General features: G+C 38.1%; 1 protein-coding gene across 2 annotated transcripts in view; it reads left to right on the forward strand.

The window, feature by feature from the left end:
- Positions 1 to 27,513, forward strand: part of tyn (trynity) — a 222,538-nt gene that overhangs the window by 138,075 nt on the left and 56,950 nt on the right. For both annotated transcript variants that reach the window (XM_011301381.1, XM_011301382.1), the window contains 4 exons: positions 23,323 to 23,596; positions 24,098 to 24,179; positions 24,573 to 24,717; positions 24,808 to 24,997. In XM_011301381.1, the coding sequence (XP_011299683.1) occupies positions 23,323 to 23,596; positions 24,098 to 24,179; positions 24,573 to 24,717; positions 24,808 to 24,997 (691 nt within the window). The remainder of the gene's footprint in view (positions 1 to 23,322; positions 23,597 to 24,097; positions 24,180 to 24,572; positions 24,718 to 24,807; positions 24,998 to 27,513) is intronic.

Below are 27,513 nucleotides of genomic sequence, written 5' to 3' on the forward strand. Positions count from 1 at the left end.
AGTCGTTGGGCTAGTATGCGAAGGGTTCCGAGTTCAAACCCAACCGTAGGCGGGATATTTTAAGTTAACAAAATCGGCTTTTTCAAGCGTTGTTGAGTTAGGAGTTATGAGTTAAGGCGTAATTAATAGGAAAATGAGCGTAACATGCATTAATAATTTTTTTTCCCCAATATTTCCAATATTAGTACTTGGCAAATAAGTCTTGGGCCAATTGTGGGCCAAAATTGGGCCCGACATGATTCCAATGCTTGGTCAATTATTGTTTGCCATTATTGGCCCGGCGTTATCATCCAAACGTTGGACCAATGATCGACCATTTAATTTACCAAAAGCCGGCCAGTACTGGCTATTGGCATACCAGGCTTGGACCAAGGCTCGCCCAATACCGAAACCCTACTTGGGACCGCGCGCAGCGTGTCTCTGTTTTCATGTCTCTCTCTTTCTCACTCAATGTATTTATTTTATTTATAAATCGTCCCTTTGATTCGTCATTGACTACTCCAAATAGATTCGCGCCACTCCAGCAAAAAGCGTTGTCGCGTCGCGCGCAACAAACTCATGCGCTCCGCCCACTGGGAGAAATAATGCTACTTTGAAAATTTATTGCTCTACTACGAAACTGACGATCACTTTCTTTTTTTTTCAGTATATTGGTGGTCACTATTTCTACGTTCTGTGTTAATTTCATCAAAAAATGTCGAGTGGTTTTTTTTTTTTAATAAAAAAAAATAAAAACGTTGAAATGCATTTGAACCCATGTTAATTCAACAAATCATATCTCAGCTCAGAAACATACGATTGGTTTTTTGTTGTGCTCATTTTGGAGGGAATTTTAAGAGCTATCTATAACAAAAATTTAAAAAAAATCTGTCGAAAAACGGGTTTACACGACAACAAGCTTAAATTAGGTCTTAGAAAACGATGAAAACAGGTCAAGGGTCAATGAACCCGAGTCACTCAGCCTTGGTGATCTACGGTTTTGGAGCCCTGTCTTCATCGTCAGTCTTTGAAATTCTTATGAGAGATGTATTAATTTGTATATTTGTGTGTATGTGTCTACTTTGTGTTTAGTGGAAGTATCTTGTATTGAATTGAAGTGTTGAATTTGTTTTATGAAATACAGACATGGAGCCGTACGAGATAAAAGGGTGGATTCCATGATAATCAAAAAGGGGAGAAGTTCAGACGTCTATTTTCGAAAGTCGGGAGGAAATCACAAACAAAATCTTGGAAGTATCCATAACCATATTCCGGGAACAATTGTTGGGAGGGTAGAAAATGTCAAGGTACTCACATTAGTTTGGGGCAATTTGCGACTCCTTTCTCTTTCACAATGCGCTCCAAATATAATTCTCTCCTTGTCCTTTTTCCTCAGTCTCCACTACTTCGCAAGTTTCCTGTGTCTTCTCGAATTCTTTTCTAGAAATGATTTTTCAACGCTCACTCCAGAAGTGGCGGGCCCGATGGAAGGCTATCCTCAATTACTCTATATTAATTATCCATTGATTTTCATATTCTTCTGCGATTTTTTTTTTCATTTCCACCCTCACATTTTCTTCCCATGTGCAATACTATTTCTTCTGAGCCACGCATTCATCCAAAATTACAGTAATACGAAAAGAATCCATATTTCTTGTGAAGGACTAGTTTATGAATATTTTGCGAGAAGTTGTTTTTCACAATAGGAATCAATTCAGAGTGATACCAGGAGTGTCTCTCTGGTCGGGTGTCTACGTGAGCGACCTGCATCTGGGACAGGTATGGTCACGATGCAATAACAATAAAAAAACAAAGTAACGCCAAAGGAGCTGAAGAAAATCCAGAAAAACCATTATTTTTCTAGGCGGCTTCGAACGAACTCTTCGATTCTGGAGTCATTTCCGGTAAATACCATATTTTTCTGTTCTGCATCCGAATGAAAGCATTGTAATCGTGGATAATTAAGTCTTCGAGCTTATGTGTTATAGCGAATTTCGCATACAGAAGTCCGAATATGCATTTTTTAGAGCAGGCATGGGTAAAGTGCGCTCAAGGGACTCACCTAGCTCCCAACCCCAATTAGGACAATGACTATAAAAGAATATAATATAAAAGAATTATATAGGGCAGTTACTCGGAGGGGCGAGACCACGATGCATAGGTCAGAGTAGGGCTATCATTACGTCAGTCAATGCGCAAAAATTTGAATTCTTGAACGAAAAATATGAATATAATTCTTGCTGTATTTTGCATTGTTAAAAAATATCAATTAATCTTTCTTTTCTATATCATCTTCCGCATAAAATTCCGTCGAATAAGTCACTCGGAATTGAATATTCCGGCCGCAAATGAATCGCAAAATATAGGTGAAAAAAATTTTCAATTTTTGTTAGTGTTGTTTGAACATTTCCTAAAAGGTATTTAAACATTTTGAACCATTTTTCAACTCAAAAAAGCACAAGGAAACAAGAAATTTGAATCCCATCATTTCATATCTTGTTGATTTTTTGTCGTTATATCGATCCCACTCTTAAACATTTGAAAATTCATTAATTTCCAGTTAACCACGAAAATGAATAATTACTGCAGAAAAACTCAATCATTAGAAACTCGCCACCTCGATTTCCTAGTCTCAAAGCTACACATTCGAGTACAATCAACTATCTATATATTTTTAGTATCTCAACCGTTGATTGAAACTCAATGAAACTGAACAGTAATTGTTAACTTACACCGTAGTTCAAACCCACGGCATCAAATATAATTCATTATGTAAAGTGAAGAACGCTCTTTTGTTTTGGGACTTCAACCGATCCCCCTTTCCACCCACTCCACTAGGGTGTGTGAAAAGATAGAAAATCCTCAAACAACTGTGTTTTTATTTTCTTTGTCAAACACTTTGAAATATTCGAAATAGAAATGGATAATCACGTGAAATCCGATCAATCAAAGCGACCTCCCATAATTTAGACACGAATGGTCGGGAGAATATAAAAAAAATCGATAATGTTGAACCCGGATTTGAGTACAGAAATTAGTAGAATGATCTTATACTTGCTCTTCATTTCTTTGTTCATTTTTCTTTTATTTTTAACAAAACTCGTTGCAAGTTCTGGCAAGAACTTACAACTGGCCATCGCCCGAGGGCCTTCAGTCATTTTTTTTGTTTATTTGTATCACAACCATCTATTCATCATCGTTCTCATTTTACAAAGTATTGGGTCAATAAGAAAGACCCATCTCGGTTCATTACCTTTGAAAATTTGAAAATTTCAAACATTGATTTATTAATGCACAATGGCTAGGCAAACTGAATAACATTTTTCGAATGATTATGAACTGAATTTCATTTTAAGGGCACTTATTTTGAAATTTCACTGAATACTGTTTTCATGGCAAAGTACGGACGAGACACGTAAATTTTAGGAAATGGCACATTCCATGTGCCTTAACGCATTTTATTTAGACCGAAATCTCCTTTATAATGATGCTAAGCCATTCGTGTATAGAAATCCACGTTTTATGTGGTTTTGTCCTCCCGTTTTAAAAATACGATCATTATTCAACATTATATTTCATGTGAATTTTACGTCGATACTCGGGCCCTCATTGTATAACTGATTTACGGATGATTTTAGTGGTTTCGTTTGGAGGCTTCTACCCAATTCGATTTTTTGTTTCGATGGTTTTGTAAAATTATTGCTAATTATTTATAATTATTAAGACGGGAAAACGTGAGTGTCCTAATTTATTTTTCATCATTATGTACCGCAAAACCACTTTTCTGCACGTGTTATAAAATATACTATTTTAACCACTGCTGTTACGTTCACCTGGTACTGAAATATGCCTTTCCGTTTAGTTGTAATCGAAAAAAAGCACAGTTTGCCATTCGTTAAATATAAAATCACTGCCAAAAAACTCATTCGATACATGTGTGAAGGCGCCTTCTCAAAACCCGTCGCACTTGTACCGAAATATACTACTTCCTTCTTCATTTTAACCTATCGGAGTGAAGGATTCAGGAATATCTCACGTCTTTATATCAATGTGCGTTCGGAAATTCGAAAATCCCTTATTAACGATTCTCTTCCCTTTGTTTATTCCACCACATTTCGGTGACCTTCGAAAGACATGAATTTTCTCTCATTTATGCCAAAAATTTAAGGACGGGTGGAGGTATTTTTGCACGACATGTCCCTAGGAAATTCCCTAGAAAAAACGCGTTTTACGGGGAACTAAATGTAGACCCTCAAAAAATATAATCGTAGGGTCAATCGACAGATAATTATTTTTGTCGGGCCGGTAATTAGGTCTCAGGGGTGGGAAATTGAGGAATGAACGTGTAAATTACGTTCAAAGAAACCCCCTAGATTTCAACAAGATGAATTCTCCAATGATCGTTTGGGGAAAAATATGGCGGCTCAATCACCGCAGAATAAAAACACTCCCCACAATTTACACATCCACTTCTCACTCGCGACACCCAATTACCGGCCCGTGAACACAATTAATACATTTTTCGCGATTTTTCCCGGAAAGATTCGATGCACTGAACGCCCGTAATTTTTGTCCGCGAGTACGAAGCGATCAGCTGTCAATTTTAGGGAAACGAAGTTTAGGCAGATGACGATGGTGGGGCCTCTCAATCTCGAAGAGGCAAAAATGAGTTTCACAGCAGAAGTGATCAGGAGCGTACGAAGGAGGGGCACTTTTGGGGGGATAATATCTCAATGGGAAGATATGAATCAATAAATGGTGGTGTTTAAATTAGGGGCTAGACAGATGCGTCAAAGTAGAGGGTGGGTGTAAGGGTGAAACTGGGACTGAGAAAGGGGTGCGTGTATAAACGTGGTGTTTGTAGGAATGGTTGGGGGTGAAATGAAGGGATGAAGGTGGGATGAATGCTTGCAGGAAATTGGGAGGTTTTAGGGTGAAGGGATAAAATGCTTCTCGATAAAATGGGGGGTTTTTACACCCTCATTAACACATTCCCAAGATGGCCGACGGGGTAAGTCTATACAGGGGTAAAAAAATGTCTCCAGAGGGGTGGGTAAATCGACTCAGAGGGTGATTCTGAGTAGGGTCGAGGGTGCGAAGAGTGTGCCAGAGTTCAAAGGAGGTTGATGGGATGAATGGTGGGATGAATTCATTCGGAAAAAATGATGGTTGGTGGTGGAATGAGTCATGGGGAAAATGAGGGTTGATGGTGGGATGAGTGCATTGGAAGAAATGCAGAATTGAGGCTGGGGTGAGTTTGTCAGAGTGAAATGGGGGTTGATGGTGGGATCAGTCATGGAAACCACGAGGGTTGATGGTGGGATGAGTGGATGTGACAACATGGGGGCTTGACGGTGGGATGCATACATGGGAGAAACTGAGGGGTTGAAGGTGGACTGAATTTATCAGCGTGGATTGGGGTTTGACGGTGAGATGAGTGTTGCAGGGTGAAATGGGGATTGATAGTGCGATGAGTCATGGGAAAAATCCTCATTTCTGCCCGACACACTCATCCCACCGTTAAGCCCCAATTTTGTCCCATCTACTCATTCCACAATCAACCCTCATTGTTTCCATGACTGATCCCACCATCAACCCGCATTTCACCCTGATACACTCATCCAGGTTACAATCTTTCATTTTCTCTCCATAGACTCATCCCAGGCTCAACGCTCATTTTTTCCATGCACTCACCCCATCATCAACCCTCATTTTCCCCATGATTCATTCCACCCTCAACAATCATTTTTGCCGAATGAATTTATCCCATGTCAAGAGGGTTAGTGAGGGTGGAAAAAAAATGTCGAAATTTATAGGTACAGATCGACTCAGAATCATCCCCTGAGTCGATTTACCCACCCCTGTAAAGACTTTTGTTCTTACCCCATCGGTCATTTTAAAGCAGGTCTAGTGAGGGTGAAAAAAAAGGTCGAAATTTATAGGTACAGATCGACTCAGAATCACCCCCTGAGTCGATTTACCCACCCCTGTAAAGATTTTTTTTTACCCCATTGGTCATCTCAAAAGAGGTTTAGTGAGGGTCGAAAAAAGTGGATTGCACATTTGGATACATCTCCCCCACGCCCCCTCGCCCTCCTCGCCACACTGTTCAGATATAAATCTCTCATTCTACCTTAGTGGCATATCGAATGAAAAAATTTTCCGGCGCCCTCGAAAGCCCCACTGTCCAATGTTGCCCTGGTTTCCAGCGATTGCCGTACTTACCGACAAGGCATCGGTTGAGATCAAGGTTCGGGTCTTGTCCGCGAAGTAGGAGGGCGTAAAATCGCCAGTCGAGAAAAAATTCCCTCCATCCGGGCCGTAATAAGTATTAGCTTTTATTCTTTAATTTTTCATTTGTTCAAACTGAATGTTAAAGTCTCCTCGTCGAATTTTTGAGTATTTTTGTTTCTAACAAATTATTGAAAAATAATTAATATCCTGACTATTGCGGGCGGAAAAACGTTTCTTTGTCAAATTTGCGTGCTTTTGACGGGAAAAATTCTTGGAATAATTTTTTGTATTTGCAACGGTTTTACCGATACATGTTCATAAACAAATGATTTTCTGGGTTTCGTTAGAATTTTCAGTAGTGTTCACTAGAAGTTGTTTTCGTACTTCCTATAACTGCATAGGTTCATCAGATCATGCATAACGATTCATAAGAAGATCATCCCGTAGACCGGATTTTTTTTGTAAAAATTTATTCAAGTGAAATAGATATCATAAGTTGATTTTTAATGAACAAAACCCTTCATGAGGAGTTCAGTATGCACTAAGGACAATTGTTCTCAGAATTTTTTCCCTGGCCTAAACTCTCTGTTAAATGAAAGGTTATAAACAATGGCCAATAAATTATTCATCGTTTTACATTTAACACGCAGTTGAGTTGAAGGTAACAATTTGATGCATTTGGCGTCACTGAGATATTTGCCATGTTTTGAATACTTTGAAAAAGAAAATCAGCAAAATCCAAATCCCAAAATTAAATTGTTGTTTGATTTCTCGGAGAACGCCGCATATAGCTCAACAAATTTTATTAAAATTCATGTTTGGAAATTCTACATCTACAAAAAATCGTAAGCCGCTATAAGACTACTTAATCATCGAAAAATAAAACAAAATAATAATTATTGTTCTAGCTCATTCAGGCCTGTAAAAATTTAACTAAGCGATTTCTGCATTAAAATCTACCTTTATGCTAATTTTCGTAGAAATCTCATCCTTGCTGCGATATCCGACAGTACTACCGTAAAGCAGAAATTATTATGTGTTAGGAGCCAAAAATTTAATTTTGAAAACGCGACGACTTGAGATACTCTTTAAGGAAATTGGGTGTTTGGCAAAAAAAAAAAACACAGTTTTTCGTCGGAAATTTTCTGAATTTTCTGAAGATGATAGTCATTTTTTCACCGTCGTTCCTATAGAAAAAATCGGATAATGCTGACACCGGATTTGCGCACAGGAATTGGTAGAATGGTCCATATGTATTGAACGTAAAGAAAAAGAGTTTTCTCATTCACAATCAGCTTTTTAAATCTTCGTTTGAATAAATTTTTAGAGAAAAAGTAAGACTTCTATTTGGAAAGAAAAACCGGTTTAAGGGTTTTGATTTTTTTATGAATGTAGGATCAAAATCATATAAAAACATGATTCTTTTATTTTAAAGGGATAACGAAATGTATTTGAAAATAATACGGATTAATATTACATAAAAATGCTCTACATGTTCACTCGCGATCAGTCAAGTCCGAACTGACTCACTCCCAGTTCTCCTCTTTATTTAAAAATATAATTTTCTCATTTACTCTCACTCCCAACCGATAGCTTTCTTTCAAAAATGATCCCATATCGCAGCGGAGAAAACTCTCGAAACCCTAAACACAACCGTTATAAAACTGACAGGTCATGCAAATACTTTTCCTTTCACACTTATAATTTCTTATGCTAGGGAGAAACATTTAAAAGAAACCCAAAACTTAGCGTCTCTAATAGTCACGTCGGAACAAACTCTTAAATTTAATCGCTGGCGACATATCGCCTCCTCGCTCGTACATACCTATACAAAAAAAGAATAAAGCATTCATTCCTAATTTTACCGAACCCACATAAATAATTGAAAGATCGAACGAGGCCGGCGAAGGCGGCCAAAGTTTGATGAAAATTATTTGTAAAGTTTCGTTCGAAGTTGATAGTTAAATAAATATATGTACTCATGCTTGTTATGCTCACATCACAACGTTTCCAGAGTCGACATGTCCTTGGTCCTGACGTCTTAATTAGCAGCGGTATCTTAATACTTAAATTGTTCGAATTACACAGATGTTATCTATGTTTATTATTGCGAATGTCTGTAGTCTTTGAGCAGTTGCTAAGGCTAAAAGAGTCGCTACTTTGTCTGCTATATCTTTTAGTTTGAATTTCTTAAGTGGATGACCGGTTTCTAGGTAATTCAGTACTGGGGTAACGTCCCAAGTGGTAGAATACCTACACTTCGTTGGTTTTTCTTTACAAACACCCCTCAAAAAACGAGAAATTAACCCATCATCGTTGATATTATGGGCGGAAACGTGAGAAATAGCAGAGCAGAGGATATTTATAGTACCATAGCCTACTCCCCTTTTAAACTTCTTATTTAGAAATTTTATGATTTCTGATGACTTTGCATTGAACAAATCTATTCTCTCTGAATGAGTATGGTCCCACCACGACTTTAGGAAGAATGAGAAAAAATTTTTCGAGTGTAAACCCGAATTCTGATGGGGTTCGAGCCACTTAATGCATTCGTCGTCCACCACCCAATATCTTGTCTCAAATTTTTTCCCATACAAACTTGCTCTCGTATCACCTCCATTCATTTTTAATGCTAAAAATTTTTCTCTTTCAAAACTTTTAGGATGTATCAGACCATAAGCGACCGCAGGGTATGCTGCTGCTAGTACTCCAAGGAATTTTGCAAATTCTCAGATTTTATAGCTATTTGCCACCCTAAATTGATTACATAGATCTGTAATATGTTTCTTCTTTTTGTCCGGAAGATTTAATGTGAAATTTACTGAATTAATTATGAAACCGAGGAATTTACCTTGTTGCCTAGCCTCTAAATGGCTTTTTTGAAAATTGATAATAAAACCCAATTCTTCTAATAAATTAATAGCCTTCTTTATATTCTTTTCACAAGAATCTTTGGAGTTGCTGATAAATAGGAAGTCATCCAAGTAAACTACTGTAAAAATGCCATTCGTTCTCAAAATATTACTAATAGGTTTCATAATTTTTGTAAAAATGTAACGACTAAATGACAAACTAAATGGTAAGCAACAAAATTGAAACCAAGTTCTATCAAATATGAACCTTAAATATTTTCGATGTCCTTCGCATATTTGAATAACAAAATAAGCGTCTTTTAGGTCTAGAGACTCCATGAACTCTTTATTACAAATTAGGTTTAAGGCCACTCTAATGTCTTCCAACTTAAAATGGGGAGTTACTATAAATTTCTTTAGTTTTTTCAGGTTGAATATGAAACGAAAAGTTGCATCAGGTATGGGGATGAGAAAGAAAGGAGAAATGAATTCACCTTCACACGAAGTACATTCTTCGATTGCATCTTTTTTCAACAACTTGTCAAATTCTGAAGTAATTATTTTTTCTTCTTTATCAAAAAATGTTTGTTCTTTAACAGGAGAATCTTGTACTGGAAACATTGTGAAGGGAATTCGATAACCTTCTAAGCAATTTCGAATGAATTCATCGTTGGTGATCTTTCTCCACCTATGTCGAAAAAATTTCAACCTTCCTGCAGATTCCTTTACCTGTTTTATTTTTTCGACGAAGATTGGCTCGTCGTCTGAGAAGCATTCTTGGACGAGGTCCGTAGGGTGCTGCGTGCTAATGTGAGGGAGAAGCTCTGGGTTTGAACTTGCAAGGGTTTTTGGGAAAATTTCCTCTTGAATGGTAAAAACCGACGTCTCTCTTAAGGGCCCGCCAGCCTGCTGCCTGCAAGCGAGCATCTCAAGCTTCCCGACACACGAGCCTTGGTATATAAGTCTTTTCTGGACTTATCTTTTACTTGTGCACAAGCCTTCTCGAACTCTTTAGCACTCTTCACCTTGCCTGCGAGGTTGTCCCCATATAACCACTCGTCAGAAATTGAGGCTTCAACCGTTGGTTTGATACTTTTGTCCATCTGTGGAGTAATGGAGGATTTACGAGCGATAGATTGTTTGTAAACAACGTCAGACATAATCTGATCAGCATGGCTTAGGTAGTCCATGCGAATGTCGTGATCGGTCTCTCCCCCTGGAGCATCAATGATGATCGAAACCGCTGCCCCCAATGCCGCTAAGGATGTGCCTATACAGTTCTGTGTATCTGCAAAGTGCTGGTCTCTCTTCTTAGCGATATCAGTCAACATGGGAAGAATTTCTAGGTTGAGTTTGGAAGCTTCTACATAAAAATCCTTCTTCCTATTATAAAGTTCGATGATTTCTGTTTTATTCTTTTCAGGGAGGCCATGTTTAACCCATTTACCCCAAGTGTTCATCAATTCTGGGTGATAAATAACTTCTTTGAACTCTGACTCATTCAAATTTGCTCCAAGGGCTTTGAGGATGAAGTCTCTGGATGAATTATCTAGCGAAATCTCTTCGATGATTTCACACATTTGATCTTCTTTCTCTTCTGTATCAATGAGTGGGGTGTTCTCTATCTTACTGTCATTTTCCTTGTTATCTGTAAAAAAACAAGGGAAATATTCTTGAAGACAAAGAATTCAGTAGCGGACACTTGTTGTGTTTGATGTGATAAAATTGTTCTTGTTGAACTTCACAATCAGGAAAACCACAGCTAATATCGTGTGGATCCTAGCTTTCTATACTCGTATGGAATGATAGAGTGATTGACTTTTCATGCAGAGACATGACGAATAAATAATACTGTTATGCCTTACTATCCGTAGAGTGCTCAAAAGTCACCTTAAACTCATGTTGATCTGAAACTTTCTCTTTTTGAGATTCCACTAACGACTCTACCACTTTTGTGAGGTTAGTTATCTGCTGTTGCAGTTGTTCGAGTTTTTCATCATTTCGAGGACTCTTTGTAGACTTTGAGCGCGATCTGAAACGCTTCCCTCTTATGATCTGGCATTCCGAGGATTAATATATATACTTAAAATGCAATTTTTTCAAAAAAGTACAGGAATAACGTCTTGTTGCGTCGGCACAGCGAAACAATATGAAGTTGGTGGAATGAGGGACCCCTATGTGGAACATGAGCGGGGATTTTAAATTTTATCGGACCCTGAAAACATTGTGATGTGAGCATGACAAGCATGACTACATATATCTATTTAACTATCATCGAGAGCGAGACTATAAAATATAATTTTTCTGCCTTCATGCGCCGAAAGTGAGCATTCTAACCTCACTTTGTTCGGTTAGAAACGTCACTTTCGCCGCATTTCGGCAGAAAAATCGTATGCAACCCTCGGGAGGATAATCAGAGAAGCATTTCCCACGTGCATACCACCCTCGCCTTCGGCTCGGGGGGTAATTTTGCACGTGGGAAGGACTCGTCTACTTTTCCTCCCTAGGTGAGCAATATACTATATGTATCATATAAAGAACCCATGCAATTATAGGAAATGCGAAAACAAGTGCGACTGAACATTATAGATGATTTGAAAAAAAATTGAAAATGATTTGTTTACGAGCGCATGTTGGTAGAGTCGCTGCAAATACGTAAGAATATCCCAAGACTGTTTCTCTTCCAAAGCGCGTGAATTCTGTAGAAAACCTGATTTTCAACTACAGTTGCCGGAGTATTAAAAAATTAATAATTATTAAGTAATTGTTTTATGAGTAGTCTATTAGTAACAAAAAACCTCAAGAACCTGATGCAGGATAGTCACATTGAGTTAATGGAAAAATTCATGATAAGGATTACATGTTTATGAAAATCGCATCTGAAAAATCGATAATTCAATAAGGGGTAAAGTATCAATTCACTGAAACATACAATTTTTCCCCGGCGGGAGCAAAGTACACACTCCCGCTGCGCGGGAGGGAATTCTGACTTTGCTCCTACGCCGGGGAGAAAAATGATGTTTTCACCACGGAAAGTAAAATAAAGAAGGCTTACCCACGTGCGTATCACGGTAATTCTGCACGTGGGCCAGCCTTCTTTACTTTACCTCCCTAGGTGAGAAAAATACTATTGTTCACCTAGGGAGGTAAAGTAAAGAAGCCTTCGGCTCGGGCGATAATTCTGCACGTGGGCAAGCCTTCTTTATTTTACCTTCCGTGGCGAGAACATCATTTGTCTCCCCGGCGTAAGAGCAAAGTCAGAATTACCTTCCATGCAGTACTCTGCTTCCACTGGGGAGAAAAAAAAATCTTTTACCAAATATATTTTCTTGTGGTTTCTTGAGTGAATATTTTTGGCAAGTGAATGTTTTTTCCAGTAAACGTAATATTTACATGTAATATGATATGGAATAGCCACTGCCTTTTGAATAATGGAAGATAATATAAAATAAATGTCGGATTTTATCCATGAATATGTCAAAATTCTGGCTAAAAAGTTTCTTACGTAAAAAAATTGAATTAAACCCCAGGTGGACCATCTTTTGTCATCTTTTGTTTAAATTTAACCTTTTTAGCCTAAAATATATTCAAATTTGAAATCAAATTTGTATTGCGGGAAGCACGTGAATGGACATTGCAAAATAATAAAAACAAGTGGGGAAAACCATTATAAGAAACTGCGTATTGCTGCTGTTTCTAAGAAATTAGCAACAAGCTTTCCACTAAATTTTGAGAAAATTGGAAAATAATTCCATCAATCCCTGCTGAAGAAAAAAATAGAGAGAAAAAAAAGCAAAAAAAAACACACAGATACACACATGCATACATACGGACATCGTCTACAAACCGCATATTCGAACATTTTAGGCTACATTTAGTTACCCCTAACACAAAAAATTGGGAACTTGAATATGACCGAATACAGCGCTTTCATTTGGAAGCAAAGGAGAGGGAAAATCATTAAAGGGCGCTGAAGAGCGATATTGTTTAAGAATGATCTACTAAGTTTACTAAAAAAGGATAATTATAATGATAAAGATAATGTAATCTATAACACATAATGAAAAGACATCAATAATGTCATGACTGCACTCTGATTGGTTGAAATGAAAATTAAAAAAAAAAATTTCCTTAATTCTAACAAAAATCGATATATGAAAATAGATCGATATATGCTCTACACCTAAATGAAACTAAGTGTAAGGAGTCCTACTGGCGGTTCAAGATTAGAATCGCATGTAGGAGACTGCGAGTGGTCAACTCACACCACACACGGCTATTTTATCGGGATGCCGTTACGACTAATACGGCGACCTGAACACTATATCCTGCTGGGCGATAAGAACAGCACATTTCATTCCCGTGTACTTATGATTATTATTTGAATTGATTTACGTAGTTAGAAAGTTTATTTCATTATATTTTCGTAGTTTGGTCATCATATCTATATGCTTCTGATCACAACAATATTATACGTGATTTTTTATCTTCACTAATTACGCTCTATTTTTTACCGGAATTAATAACAGGACACTTTCTCCAAGACAAAAGTTGCCTGAAAAATTTTCTCGGACAGAACTTTTCTCTGCGAAAGAAAGACAAGTAAAATGAATTGAAAAATGAGCAGTTCCTAACGGTAGAAGAAATATGATTGTTACTTCAAATGTTTTTTTTTTTCATGTTATTTTGCCACCAATTTCACTGATGGTTGGCTTCCGAATACAATACTTGTAATTAGAAGTTGAAGATCTCCTAAAACTAAATCTAAAGATGAATATCTCCGTAACGAATCATTCGATCTAGCCCATCTGCAATGCCAAATATTACGGTTATAAGAGCAAATTGTCTGCCGAAGTTGAAGTTGATAGGTTGTTTTTCTTTAATTAAAAAAGTCGTATAACGATTTTTTTCGAAAAACATACAAATTGAAATATCTCCAAGATTTTGTTGCAATACATATATATATATATTCTGACTTATCTGTATAGAGCACATTGAACATCATACAAGAAAAAGAATTAAATCGGTTGGATAGGTTTCTTTGATGGATGCCAGTAGACTCTAATCAACTATAAATAACTATTGATATTTGCATTCCTCTTTTTACATGTATCAAAAACCTCTTTATCTACAATTTTTTTCCCCTGTATTACCGGAAAAGGTGCACAGCAAAACCTGCTTATTTCCAATTTCGTTTTTCATTATGGCAAAATCTTCGGAAACTTCTATAAATAACCATCAGTGTCGTTAGAATAGTAAGTATCAGTAATTCTTTCCAGACGTTCACGACAATATCTAGATACGTTCTTTCTTTTCAAAGGGTAAGCCCCACTTTCTGCAATAGTTGCCTCAACAATACCTTCGTCCATTTTTAGTACATCAATGAAATTCCGCGCTGATAAATGAACCGTATAATTGAAGCCATGATGCCGGACCTCAACACTGCTATTAGTACGCGATAAATCGGTTTTCACCGGCAAATACTGATTCCATAATTTTACATCAAACCGAACTCCATTATACGCATTATGTCGCCACATTACGTTGATCTATGTTTTTTTTGCACAGTAATCTAGGTAGTTTTTCGAGCATTGGTCAGTGCCGACAGAAAACGAATGAAGTAATAGGAAGTAATTTATCTCAAGCCATGGATATATTATCATCTGGCACCAATGCTAATGTAAGCAATGTACGAATGTCACGACATGGTTCAGTTCTTTTGGATACATCTTTAATTCTATCAAACCACAATTTCTGTGACAAAATATATTCCAGATGAAACAATTATAATTACTTACCTCACATGCTGGAAAAACATATTTCATTGCGTCAATGGACGCTAGCTCAACGACACTCATTAATCTCCTGGGTTTCAATTCGAGCGCCCCGTTTAATGAATTTGCTCAATATCTTTACATACGTGTTTTTAGTTCATTTAGAGGAGAGTATATAAATAAGGGAATATACTTGATGTTCACTTTTCCCTGAATCGAATGGTTCTCCAGGATAAGCGTCCATTGGCTCATGATGATAAGTCGATCACGAGTGCTGAACAAAGTAACGCGCAGATTAAAGAAGAAATGGTGACTATCACATTTGGTTGTCAAAAGTTTCACTATTGTTTATATGGAGGCAGATTCGTAGTATAAACAGGTCGGCAGCTATTGGTATCTATCTTCAAGAAATCGATGGAAGTGAAATATGAGTCAGGGAAACAGCTGCATCTATCTGATGCCGTCTCCAGATGCAAGGTGGGTAACAAAACATGTAGTGGCCATCAAGTGTGTGCACGAGATTAGCCATGGAAAATTCAAGGAAATCGCTGGAGAAACAAATTTCAAAAACTGCAGACTTTACTCAAAGTAATCAAACAGTGATGGCCAGCAGTAAATGCCTTCATGGACAGTATGCAAAACCTTATTGGAACATACTTGACGAACTATGTGAGATTGGGCTAGTAATTTTCAAAACAAATCAACCAATAATTCCACGAGGAATGAGAACAAGAATAATTGAGAATTTACGTCATCCACATGTGGGTACCAAAAAAACTATAGTGAAGGCCCTGAATAATGAACGCCATTAGTGGCAATAGAAATCAGGACTAAACAAGAGAACTTTTCTGCATGTCTAAAATATTTGAGAAGAAGTTAGAAAAGACCGATCTTGATCTACAAAATTCCGGAGAGGCCATGGCAACGGGTAGCTACCGATTTATTCCATATAAGTGGAGAAACTCATCTGTTAGTCCTCAATACGCACTCCAAGTATCCAGATGGATACAAATGATCAAGGGACACAAGTAGTAGACAGGTCATAGAAAAACTAAAGGATTGCCTCGTACGTCATGGTTGCCCTAAAATAATGTATTTGGACAATGGACCACAGTATTCTAACCAACAATTTGATATTTGTATGCATCAAAGGAACGTAACTCATGGAACCTTAAGTCCATCATATGCGCAGTCTAATGGCGTTATTGAACATTTCGTACGGGCAATTAAAAATTGTGACTGTGAAGACTTTGTTTCACAAGAAAGACGTACATATGGCTGTACTGGAATTCATGAATACACCCATTGCTGTAGATGTATTAACGCTCGAGGAGTTATTGTTCAGCAAACGCAATCAAGGTCAAATGACCGGTAATGACGATCACCTAAAGCCCCAGTTGGTAGATGAAAGAGTATTTAAAGAAGCAAGAAAATTGGAAAAGATGATGGGGTTCGAATACTAGGTCAAAGGATCAACGGAACTTCCAGAACTAAGTGCAAGTGATCGAGTTATCATAAACCTAGACAGTAATAAGTGGTTATCAGGGACAAAAAATGGATGAATCAGGAACAATAGTTGATCGCAACCGGAATATGCCGAAATATTGCCAGACTGCGAAATTCAGTAATGGAAAACACTTGTTTAAGGATGTTCTGCCGGTATTTTGTTATTTTTCTTATTTTTCTGACATTTACTGAAAACGATCGATCGGATTGGGATATGAAAATATAGCGTTTGTCCGTTACATCATGATTCATCCTTTCACAAAGTTTCATCCCGATACACCAATTTTTATAACTTTCCACTAAAATTTATTGATTTTATATTAAATTTTAGTAAAAAGTTACAAAAATTAGTGTATCGGGATGAAACTTTATGAAAGAGTCAATCATGATGGAACAGACAAACAATATATTTTTGTATCCCAATCTGATCGATAGTTTTCAATGAATCTCAGAAAAACTGGAAAAATAACAAAATACCAACGAAACATTCTTAATAGAATAATAGATGAAACAGTGCCAGCTCAAACTACAAACATAATGGACATCCCAATCATTAACAAGGGTGATGAAACGAGAGATGAAACTAGGCCTTTTGGAATAGTCAGTCAGAATCAATCAGGAATTGATGTACGATTTCAAAGATTTAATCAGAGGCACAGTGTGCTGGTCAGCCGGTCCGGAAGAGTATTGAGAAAGCCACAATACCTTGCTAACGACGTATCTAAATGACGCATATATTAATGATTAGTATTATGTTAATGAAATGTGGGATATAAGTCATATCTGCTCGAGGAAAAATGTGCTATGTTAAGATTTTAAATCTTTTCAAGTAGCGAATTCAAATGTGTGGACTAACAGTCCTTATACAAGTCAAAGTGGAATTACTGGTCTATCAAACGAGTAATTAGACGACAGTCTTGCCCGGAAAGATTGCATTATGTAGTACCACTACTTCTGCCTATTAACTGCCACGATTTTAGAGTTTCAAATAACAAATTTTTTCCTTTTTTCGGCGTCCGCCGATATGCCAATCCTGTCGTCGTTGGGCTGCCAGCTCCATAGTTTAGATTACTTTCTCTGAATCTAAAGAAATGGATAGCTAAGTGCACCTTAGCTAGCGATAAGATGATGTTTAAAAAAATGAAAGGTATTTAACTTATGCATAAGATTGCCTCGCCGATACGGTGATCTCGCCGAGTGCAATACCCCGTTTCCCCTTTTAGTTACACTCATTTTAATGAAAGGTCCCTAAGAGATGAACCTCTTAGCAAGAGGTTAACCTCGGGCAAGACCCTTGTATAATTACGATCGAACTTGGCCCGCCTTCCGCGGGCTCGACGAATTATACTTGGTGATTTTACGCTCAAGATCACATTATATAGCTTTTCAGAGTCAATGACAATCTCTTGAATTTTTTTTTGGAATTAAGTGGGATTTTTGCTAGAAAAGTTGAGAAAAGAATGATAATTAAATTATTTGTTACTTTGTAATAACAGGGCTTCTGAGAATGAATTCTGTATTTCTACGATTGGTCATTGATAGAATCTCGCGAAAATTTGCAAGTGCTTTGACCATCCTGCGGTTTTTCGGATGATATCCAGGCGGATTCCTGCTTCCACTGCTTTGGACGTAGCAGCATGCCTGACACTATGTCCCGTGAATCTTTCGTCATTTCCACCTCGATCAAAAATAGATTTAATCCATTCTGATATTGTCTGAGAGGAAACTGCTTTATGCGGTTTTCTAGTAAAAATGAATAGTCTTTTCCATCTCCTCTGATACTTTGTAACACTTTTCCTGATGTCGTCCGGGGGATCAAGGATAGTTATTACCTTCGCCCGTTCCCGTACTCGCATCCAAAAGTTCAATCGAATTAATGTGGGCGCCAGCGAGCTTTTTATGGCCCAAAAGTTAGCTGGTCGAAAACCGAGAGAACCAAACCGAGGGTGAAGAGGTGGGGTGCCCTCCCTCGCCCGAAGTCCGTTAACTTTACAAATCCAGAAATGTAGCCTAAATCCGACAACAAGAGCACGAAAGGACAGGACGAGTGGGCCTGGAACTCCTCCTCGCGACAATACAAAAATCCTGAATTCGTAAAACTATAAAGTACACCACACGGGGTGTGACCGGAAAACTACCAGCGACAGGCTAAAGACGATGACGAAGGGAATGGAAGCGGGAAGGTCTGCTTAGGATGCTAGGTTGTAGAGAGAAGGTCACGGTCTACGAATACGCGAATCTAATAACCCGTAAAAGAGAGACCGCAAAGTATTACGGCATGGATCGGGACACCGAGAGTAGGCTTGCGGCAGTCCGAGGCGCCAGAACTAACCTCGCGGACTACCTCGCCGGGAGCACGACGTAAGGTAGCGGAGTGTCCGGAGGCCGAGAGCGTGGGGGATTAATTCACCCCAATTGCACACTATCCACAGGGTGACGCGTCCACTAGGGTAGCCTCAGAAATAGCGAGCGTAGCCCGGAAGGGTAAGACTCTCTCCCAGAAAATGTCACGCGAGGAGAGTATTGGTCCCACCCGGAGAGCATTACCAGGGAAAGCGTAGCCCTCACCTAGAGAACGAGAAGAGCAGTGCAGAAGCATTAGAAGCCATCCAAGAACTCGCAAGAGAACTGCCAGTGGTCCGCACTGGGAGCCAGCCGAAGCGGCTGTGTCTAGTGAGTGGGCAGTGTCGGCAGCAGTGCCGATGCCTCCCATTCTCGACTACGGCTGAATGGGTTTCCGTTTGCCGGGACGTCCTGCTCTCGCCGTCACATGGATATCCCGCACAATAGCTTCTCCTGCAGCGCGCCGAATTCAAACGTCACAACTGACACCCTCGGACAACCCCTTCGAATGATCAGCCGTTAAATTCCCGCTCCATGTAACATGGAGCGCTCATGCGCCAGTATGAGTCCTAAGCTGAATGCCAAGAAGTGTCATCTAGAAACTGGAAATGTTTCTACGTGTCCCCCCTGTGCTTTTGCCTGTCTCCAGGCCTCCTAACTCCCTAAGCATTCGGGCCCCAGTCCTCACACCTTTCAGCGATTCGAAAAGTTCCCGGGGGAGGTTCGAGATAGCAAATATAAAAGGACCAAAATATCAAAAATCGGTTTAATGCGCGGGATTTGCAAAAATCCCGTTACAACTTTCTGTACGTTTTGTACTCCATTATAACGCTGGCGACGTACATCTCTGCTTGATCTTTGGAATAAGCCAAATGCAACATTGGTTGTAGAGCTCCAGGTCTTGATGTCTTTAGTAAATCCGGGATTATTATATGTATGTCTAAACCAGAGGTGGAGATATTATCCGACAATATTAGCGAGTAGCTTTCTGGTCTATGAGTCGTCGCCAATTCTAAAAGTATAATTATCTTATGCGCTATATCATGTTATATCAGGCATATGGAGTATGTTTAGAGAGCACATTCGCGATATTTTTCCCAATACGGGGCCTGTGTCCGATGTTGAATAGTACTTGGGTTTCGATAGTCTTCTTCTGAATTCTCCCTTCAAGAATCTTGAGATAATTGGGTTGTGAGATGAGTCTTTAGTGAAGATCGGCAAAGTCACTGCTCAAGCTGGGTTTGAAGAGCCATTTTATATGCCGCTCCAGCCTTATGCTTTTGTGTTAAGAACTGAATGATGCATGGACTTGTATCGTAACGATCATGAATAGCTTTATGGCATTATAGCCAACATTCTGAGAGGAGAGTTGTATTGCTGTAAAGTTGAAGGGGCAAGCGACGCAATGATAACATCAATTGCATCCGGATTTATTTTCTTCTTGAAATAAGCTTGCCTGATAACTTCGATGTTACCAGGGTAGGCTTCTGATGCAACGGATAACAAATCCCGCTGAAAAGGGAAATTAATAAATTTCTGTCTGGTTCAAATATAATTGGATCTCCTACACAAAGTTTCTTAAACAGTGGATATCACACTTGTGACTTTCTGAGTGGAACCACGATTGCTCCAAACGCATTATCTTTAATATTTTTTTATATTCTTTACAATTTGGTTTTATTTTTTATATTTTTGTAAAACTCTAGGTATCAGGGAGAATGGACGTAATCTGTAAAAGTTTTCTTCAATCCAGGAAATCGTGAAGGCGTCGATTGTAAAGACATCAATCTCCCTCCCATGAGCATTTGGCGTTGGCTCTGGAGGCGAATAAATCGATCGAAGGGTTTCCCCAGGCCTATACAATCTCTGATAATGCATTTTGTGAGAGTTCCCATTCTGTGTCCATATTTTTAGAGAACTCTATCTATCTATCTAACTATCTTGAACATCTGTGACGAAACCTTTGTGAGCAAGTAGAGCAGTTCTAGGATGTTGATGGGGTAAGTTTGTTCTTCTGACTCCCAAAACCCATGGGCCCTTTTACCGTCGCAATATGCACCCGATCCCGTGAGGAATGCATCAGAGAAAATCTCTCTTTTGTCATCAACATACCCGGGAGGAGTAATTTACGGGGTGACCTAGGTCTTTCATGTTGAAGTATTCTGATTTCAAGGATTTATTCATTTTTTTCAGATCCAAGATAACTGTATTCCACCCATCTGGTTTAAGGACCAAAAATATATTTAAAATCTATGTAAGTAAACTCATTAAGTTCTCTTTCACAGAGTGCGATGGCCCCAATGTTCAAGAGTTTGGTAATCTTCAATTGGAATCCTTCAACTTCTTTTTGACACCAGGTTTGATGTTGAGGAGGGATAACCTCAGTTACTTCAGTGTCTGAATTAATTTTAACTCCTTTAATTGTTTTTAAAATGAATTTTTCTGAAGTAATCTTCGACCATTGATCGCCGAAATATTTCAGAGGTCCTGCAGGTTTAAATACCTCTGAAGAACTGATTTCTGAGTCTCCTTCTTGGACGTCGACGTTCGTGACTCGTTGTGGGACGTCTTCGATGAATGGTTCGACTGGCTCTTCCTCTGATGGTGGCGTTGGAAGTTCTTGGGATATGATTTCGGTTTTTTGCCCGTCTCCGCTGTTGATCTCTGCGTAGATGGGTCGTTGAAGTTTCCCTGTGTGGAAGGTTCCTTAGTGGGAGGTTGAGTTTTCGTTTCCTGGCTCATGTTATTCAATAATTTTGCCTCTAATTTCTTCCCCCAACTTATCCCCGAAGAGAAAAGAATCTACCTGTGATTTCTCCAAGAGTCACGCTACTTGCTTGATCATGTTTGGTACGATACTCCGAACTACTGTTTGTCTTCTGTGAAACTCTATTAACAGTTGCGAGACATCGCAACGGTATATCAACAGTTTCGTTTGATCCAGTTTTTCCTTACCATAATCTAAAAGAATACCAATAAATAGAATACTAAAGGATCAATCATTTTTCCTAAAGCTAACCGGAAAAGTTAGCAGATGGAGAAGTATTTATCTTTCTTTAGAAAGCTATCATTCATTGAGCTGGAGACTTCCGCATTCAATTTCAGTGCCTTTAAGAAGAATTCCCCTGTCTTTGAATATTCTTCCTAAAGAGAGACCTTGGTTTCACCTTAGAGCACGAATGTGTTTTGATAAATTTCTGTACAAACCAGAAAAAAAAATTGTCTTTAGCTTCCATGCTATTATCAATTGTGAGTATTCTTATTCTGGAATGTCAACTACCGTTACGTTTCACCTCTCGTGGGAGTTCTACCGAGCTTCGAGGTAAACAAAATCTATCAGTTTATGTGTTACGTCACGTATGACTTCAAGCTTATTTTTTACCACGAGAAGACAGCGCCAGAAGAGTTGCTTACCTTCTCTCTCTGAATTCATCCTGCCGTTCGATCTTTGAGGACTCACATCATCAACCTTGTTGTTCAACTCGTCTTGTGGGCTGGATTCGTGTGAAATACTCTTTATTATTTTTCTCCAATTTTTTGAACATCTTCCGTAAGCGTGTGTCCTCTTTGTCTGGAGAAAGGCTTTTCTTCTTAGATTTACCCATCTTGGTAGGTTTCTTTGAGATCCTAATATTCATTAATATTAAGACTATTATTTTATAAATTTAATCAAATAATAAAATAAGTGGAACATTTGACATTTCCAACTAATTAACTAAGCTCTTTGTATGACACAAACACTGTAACGTGTGACGTTTTCGGGACGCAGAAATGTTATAAAGTTGGCTACTCACTGACGGCAGAACTAGCATACCGGCGGACGGGGAAAAAAAAGGACAAAATTTTTAATTTGAAACCTTAACTTCGTGGCAGTTAGTAGGCAATAATAGTGGTACTACATAATGTAATCTTGAAGGTAATCTAAGTTGAGTCAGCGCTAAGCTCTACGATACTACAGAAGGGAAATGTCTAAACGCTGGTTATTTCTAGTTATTTTTATATCACTGGAGGACAAACGTCATTGCAACCATCAGTTGTAACGGTTGACATGACACGACCCTTTTCTACCAAGCTACAGGCAATAAAGATACATAGAATTAATAATAGGGTCTCACTCAATTCATAGCCTACATAGTTAACTTTTTTAAATTCAGTGGTGAAGCTTATGGAATAAGACGAATAAAATAATTGATATTATGGTTACTTAATATGCTATCTATTTCCGGCAATTCGCGTAAATGCCGAGAAACTTTGATGAAAAAAAGATATGGGATATTCAATTTTTTTTCGTTTTTTCAATGATTACAGTTTGTATATCATCACATTTCCGGTAAAGAAGAAGTTTATAACACTTCACATCTTAAAATGTTCATTTAGCAAATATAAATCTATTGGCTGAAAATTACCATAATTTACTTTGTCTCCATAAATATTATTTCGAATGATATATTAAAAATAAGAATACTATGTATGAAAGAAAATTTATGCTAACGAGGATTCATATCAATTTCTCTCCATTGGGGTTTTGCTTATAGTTCAGTGGTAATACTTACATTCATAGCACATTTATGTTATTATTTACTATATCTCTAAAAAATGACCGTTTTATTTATCTTGAACGTGGTCTTTTTCAGACTGGAGTATATTCGAATACAGTGGTATTGCAGCATCACTCAGTCGTAATGACAAAGGCCGATAAGATATACAAAGTTAAATGTACTTACGATATGTCTTCAAAGAACATTACTTTCGGAATGATGCCCATCAGAGATCCCGATATGATCAGCATTACCAGTGCACCAGAAGCACCACCGCCAAGGATTCGAATTCTCGATAACCGGGCGCGGGAGGTTGAAACCGTGAGGATCGGTGATAAGCTAACTTTCCGAATTGAAATCCCAGAGGACAGTGAGTTTTTCCTCCTTTTTTCGTTTCGCAAAACTTTATATTTTAGAGGAGAGTTTAATGTACAGAAATCAATCATCTTTGTATGAGGAGTTTCTTGTTTTTTCTTTTCTTTAAATTATCGACTGAAATTAAGTTATAAGGTAATATGAACTGCAGAAATTGTCTATTTTTAGATTTCATTCAGTCTCAAGATATAGATATCATAGATTTCAAGTTAGAATATTGCTCCAGATGTCAAAGAGATATACCTGAAAAACAGAGATGTATTTGCTATGACTTCTAACTTAATGAATATTCTTCACGGCATTAAATGAGTCTGCTGACTTCATTTGATTTTTTCTGTTGTAATTATATGTATTAATTTTTATTCTCATGCAGGATTGATTGATATGAGTGCATGGATTGAGCGTCGAAAATAACGAATAATGTCCTTAAAATAAGTCAACGATTACCAATACTTTATTATGACTATTTTCTCAGTCGAATTACATCTACTTCCAGCTCCATATGGAATCTTCGCACGAAGTTGCGTGGCTATGGCCAAAGACTCCAAGAGCACATTCCAAATAATCGACGATGAAGGGTAGGTACCACTGAAGAGAAGATTTGGTAAATATCTGGTGCAATTCCACCACCTCTGACTTCGATGATATTTGGTCAAATTCCTGGCCTTAAGCCGACTGATCATGCATTTGATTACTGGAATTGAGGGAAAAGAATATTTTTTGACTTGCCCTTAATTGCAACAGCTTTTCGCGTTACCCGGAGCCTTGATGAAAACGTAAATATCATCATTGGGTAAACACTCCCAGAAGAGAACTAGATCAATTGGACGAATTCATTCAGTACTCTGACTGAGTCGAGGTTTTGGCAAAGCTAAAATCAACATTGATCAAGAATTGATAACTGGCTACTTTCTCGAATACATGAAGCTTTTTTTTTTCAATTCAAAACCGCAAATTTCTGACTTCACTAGATGCCCAGTGGACCCGTCAATCTTCCCAAGTTTTACTCCAGATGGCAACGCACTTCAGTCCATTTACGAGGCTTTCCGATTCACTGAGTCCTACGGTGTAATATTCCAGTGCAACGTCAAGTACTGTCTCGGTCCCTGTGAGCCGGTATGCTATTACCACTTCAATTTTTTCCTCGAATTTCAATAAATCTTAGCAACTTATACGCTTGAGTACTGTTTTCTATATTTATTTTAGGCTGTTTGTGAATGGGGTCGTGAAGCAACGGAATCTTGGGGAAAAAGGAAACGACGAGGCATTTCGAATAACACTGAGCAAAAATCGGAAGATATGACATTGTCGCAGGAGATTCTAGTATTAGATTTTGGTGATGAAAAACAGTCGGAGTTTCTTAAAAGTGATTCCAGCGTTGATTTCAATGAATCTGGTAAGTAATCGAACTTCCACTATCTCTTGTAATGTAATATTATGATGCGCAACTTGACTATCCTTTCACCGTTAATAATGAGACATTCTTCTGGGAATTTGTAAGTGGAAAATTTGCAATTATTTTTACTTGTTGATTCTTCAAAAAGAGATATGTATACTCAAAAACGGGAACAGAATATGATTCGCGAAAAAGTTGATTTTATCGCAGACACTGGACAGAAGCATTACCTTCTACTCCCGCAATCACTAACTAGCCTCAATAAGTTCAATACTACCGTTATAAATATCTAATCCAAATTTTGCCGTTCTAGGTTAGATATCGGGTATTTACTTTTCCGCGACAGTGAATCGATCGCGCTTACGTTCTCTTAGTTTTTACTTCCGCGAATTACTCTTGAGGAACACAATATTGCAAGTCAAGATACGTAAATATAATAATAATATTCAGATTCAAAGGATACGGCAGGTACGCATATTTGGACTGAGGTATTGTGAACTTGTGGTTAGGTAACTCAAGTAAAACATTAAATGGCGAAGTGTATACAATCATGCTATCGAGAATGCGAATGCAATTGGATGAATCAATAAGTTCAGTGAAAATGGATTCACTTGAATGGGTGGGATGCAAATGGTAGACTAATGATATCCTAGCTCCATGCCATCGAAGGCACGGAGGTCCCTAAATAGTTGAGTATTTCTCATTGAGCATTAACTAGATGAGCAAACTCCAATGGGTTGACCAAGATTGTCGGTACAACTTAGGGAACAGAATTGCTGCAAAGAATGCGCAGTTCCTTCTTAACATCGACACTCTATCAAGTATAATCACCGGGACATCAATTCGTGTCATGCTCAGAAGCGCTCCTTTCCGAAAGTTTAACCTGCCATTTCATGGGTGCAATGCTCGATTTAACCAACAATATCGTCGACATAGTGGTAGGCATATTGTGCATGTCTTAAAAGAGAGTCTCATTTGAAAATCCTACGATCTCGAAAACAACTACAATAGCTATTATTGCCTGGTAAACTTGAATTTTAGGACAGTTTTTGGACACTACGTTGCGCTATTCCCAGGTGGAGATTAACCATTGGACCGAGCTTGGCCCAAGCTCGGACCAAGACTAACCTAGCTTGGCTCAAGCTTGGAATTCAAGATTGTACCAACCTTGGTTATTCCTTGGTTTGTAACGCTAGTTCAAGCTTGGACGTCGAGCTCGATCCAAGGTTGAGCCAAGATGCTGAAATGAAGGTAGTCCAGGCCTGGGCAAAACTTGGACCAACCTTGATTCAAACTTGAACGTAAAATCCAAGCCGAGCCTGAGATCCAATCCTTAACCAATCCTTCAACTTACCTAGCAATTATTGATTAAAATGGAGGCAAAAAGGAAATAATTCGTTTTTTTTTATCGTAGATACAAGTTAATTTTTCCTGTATTTATCATTCCCTGATAAATTGGTCTCTGAAAAAACCTAATTAATTAAATTAAAAATTGACCGCCGCAACCGAGATTCGAACGCATGACCCTAACATTATGAAACCTACGCCTTTTACCACTGAGCTAACATTTACATTACAAAACGTGTATTGATCTTAATTTACAATATGTACAGTAATTACATCTGCTTATTATGTCTATGACTAGGCCACCAGCCCTGAGGCTTTATACCTAAATTAAACCTAAAAGTTGGTACAGAATTGATATTTTACATAATGGGTATTGATGGCGTAAGAGATTTACAATAGGGAAAAATACAAAATAAAGAAAAAACCCTATAAGTTGGGGGTGGTTGTTAGGGATGTGGTAGGGATGGAGAAGGACTACAGGAGAGGTGGGGATGGGAAATTATCTCGACCATTTGGATTTTAGATCGATGTTGATTTTATGTAGTTCCTTGTTTGGATGGTTTTTTAAACTATAATTGAACTTATCGGTTAATGAAAGAATATATTCATGGATTGAGTTGATATTAAGGTTATTGCGAATGATAGAGATGCGAGTTTTAATGGAGAAATTACCAATTATCCTAAGGAATTTGTTTTGGGTAATTTGGAGCTGTGAAATGTGCGAGATAGCCGCATTATGCCAGATTGAGCAACCATACGTGATTACGGGTCTGATAAGCAGTTTAAATAAGGTTAATTTAATTTTGATACTAAGGGAGTTTGATTTAAAGAGCCAGTATAGGCGTGCTAGAATAGCTTTGGCTTTCGAATTTAACTGGTTTATGTGATGGCTCCAGAGTTGTTTGGAGTCAATCCACAGGCCTAGATATTTGATGTGTTTTTTTGGTGAGATTTCTACAATTCTAATTTTTACGGTGATTTTTGGAGGTTTACTAAGACTAAAGAAAATCGGCTCTATTTTGGCTTCGTTTACATTAATTTTCCATTTGTTGAGTTCCTTAATGATTAGGGACGAGCCGTTTTCTAATCTGTGTACTGCTTTTTCCAAGGATTGGCTAGAAGTAAAAATTGCTAGGTCGTCTGTAAAACCAGCTAAATTTACGTTTGTA

Source organism: Fopius arisanus, unplaced genomic scaffold (genome assembly GCF_000806365.1).
Source record: "Fopius arisanus strain USDA-PBARC FA_bdor unplaced genomic scaffold, ASM80636v1 scaffold00021, whole genome shotgun sequence".
In the NCBI taxonomy this organism is placed as follows: Eukaryota; Metazoa; Arthropoda; class Insecta; order Hymenoptera; family Braconidae; genus Fopius; species Fopius arisanus.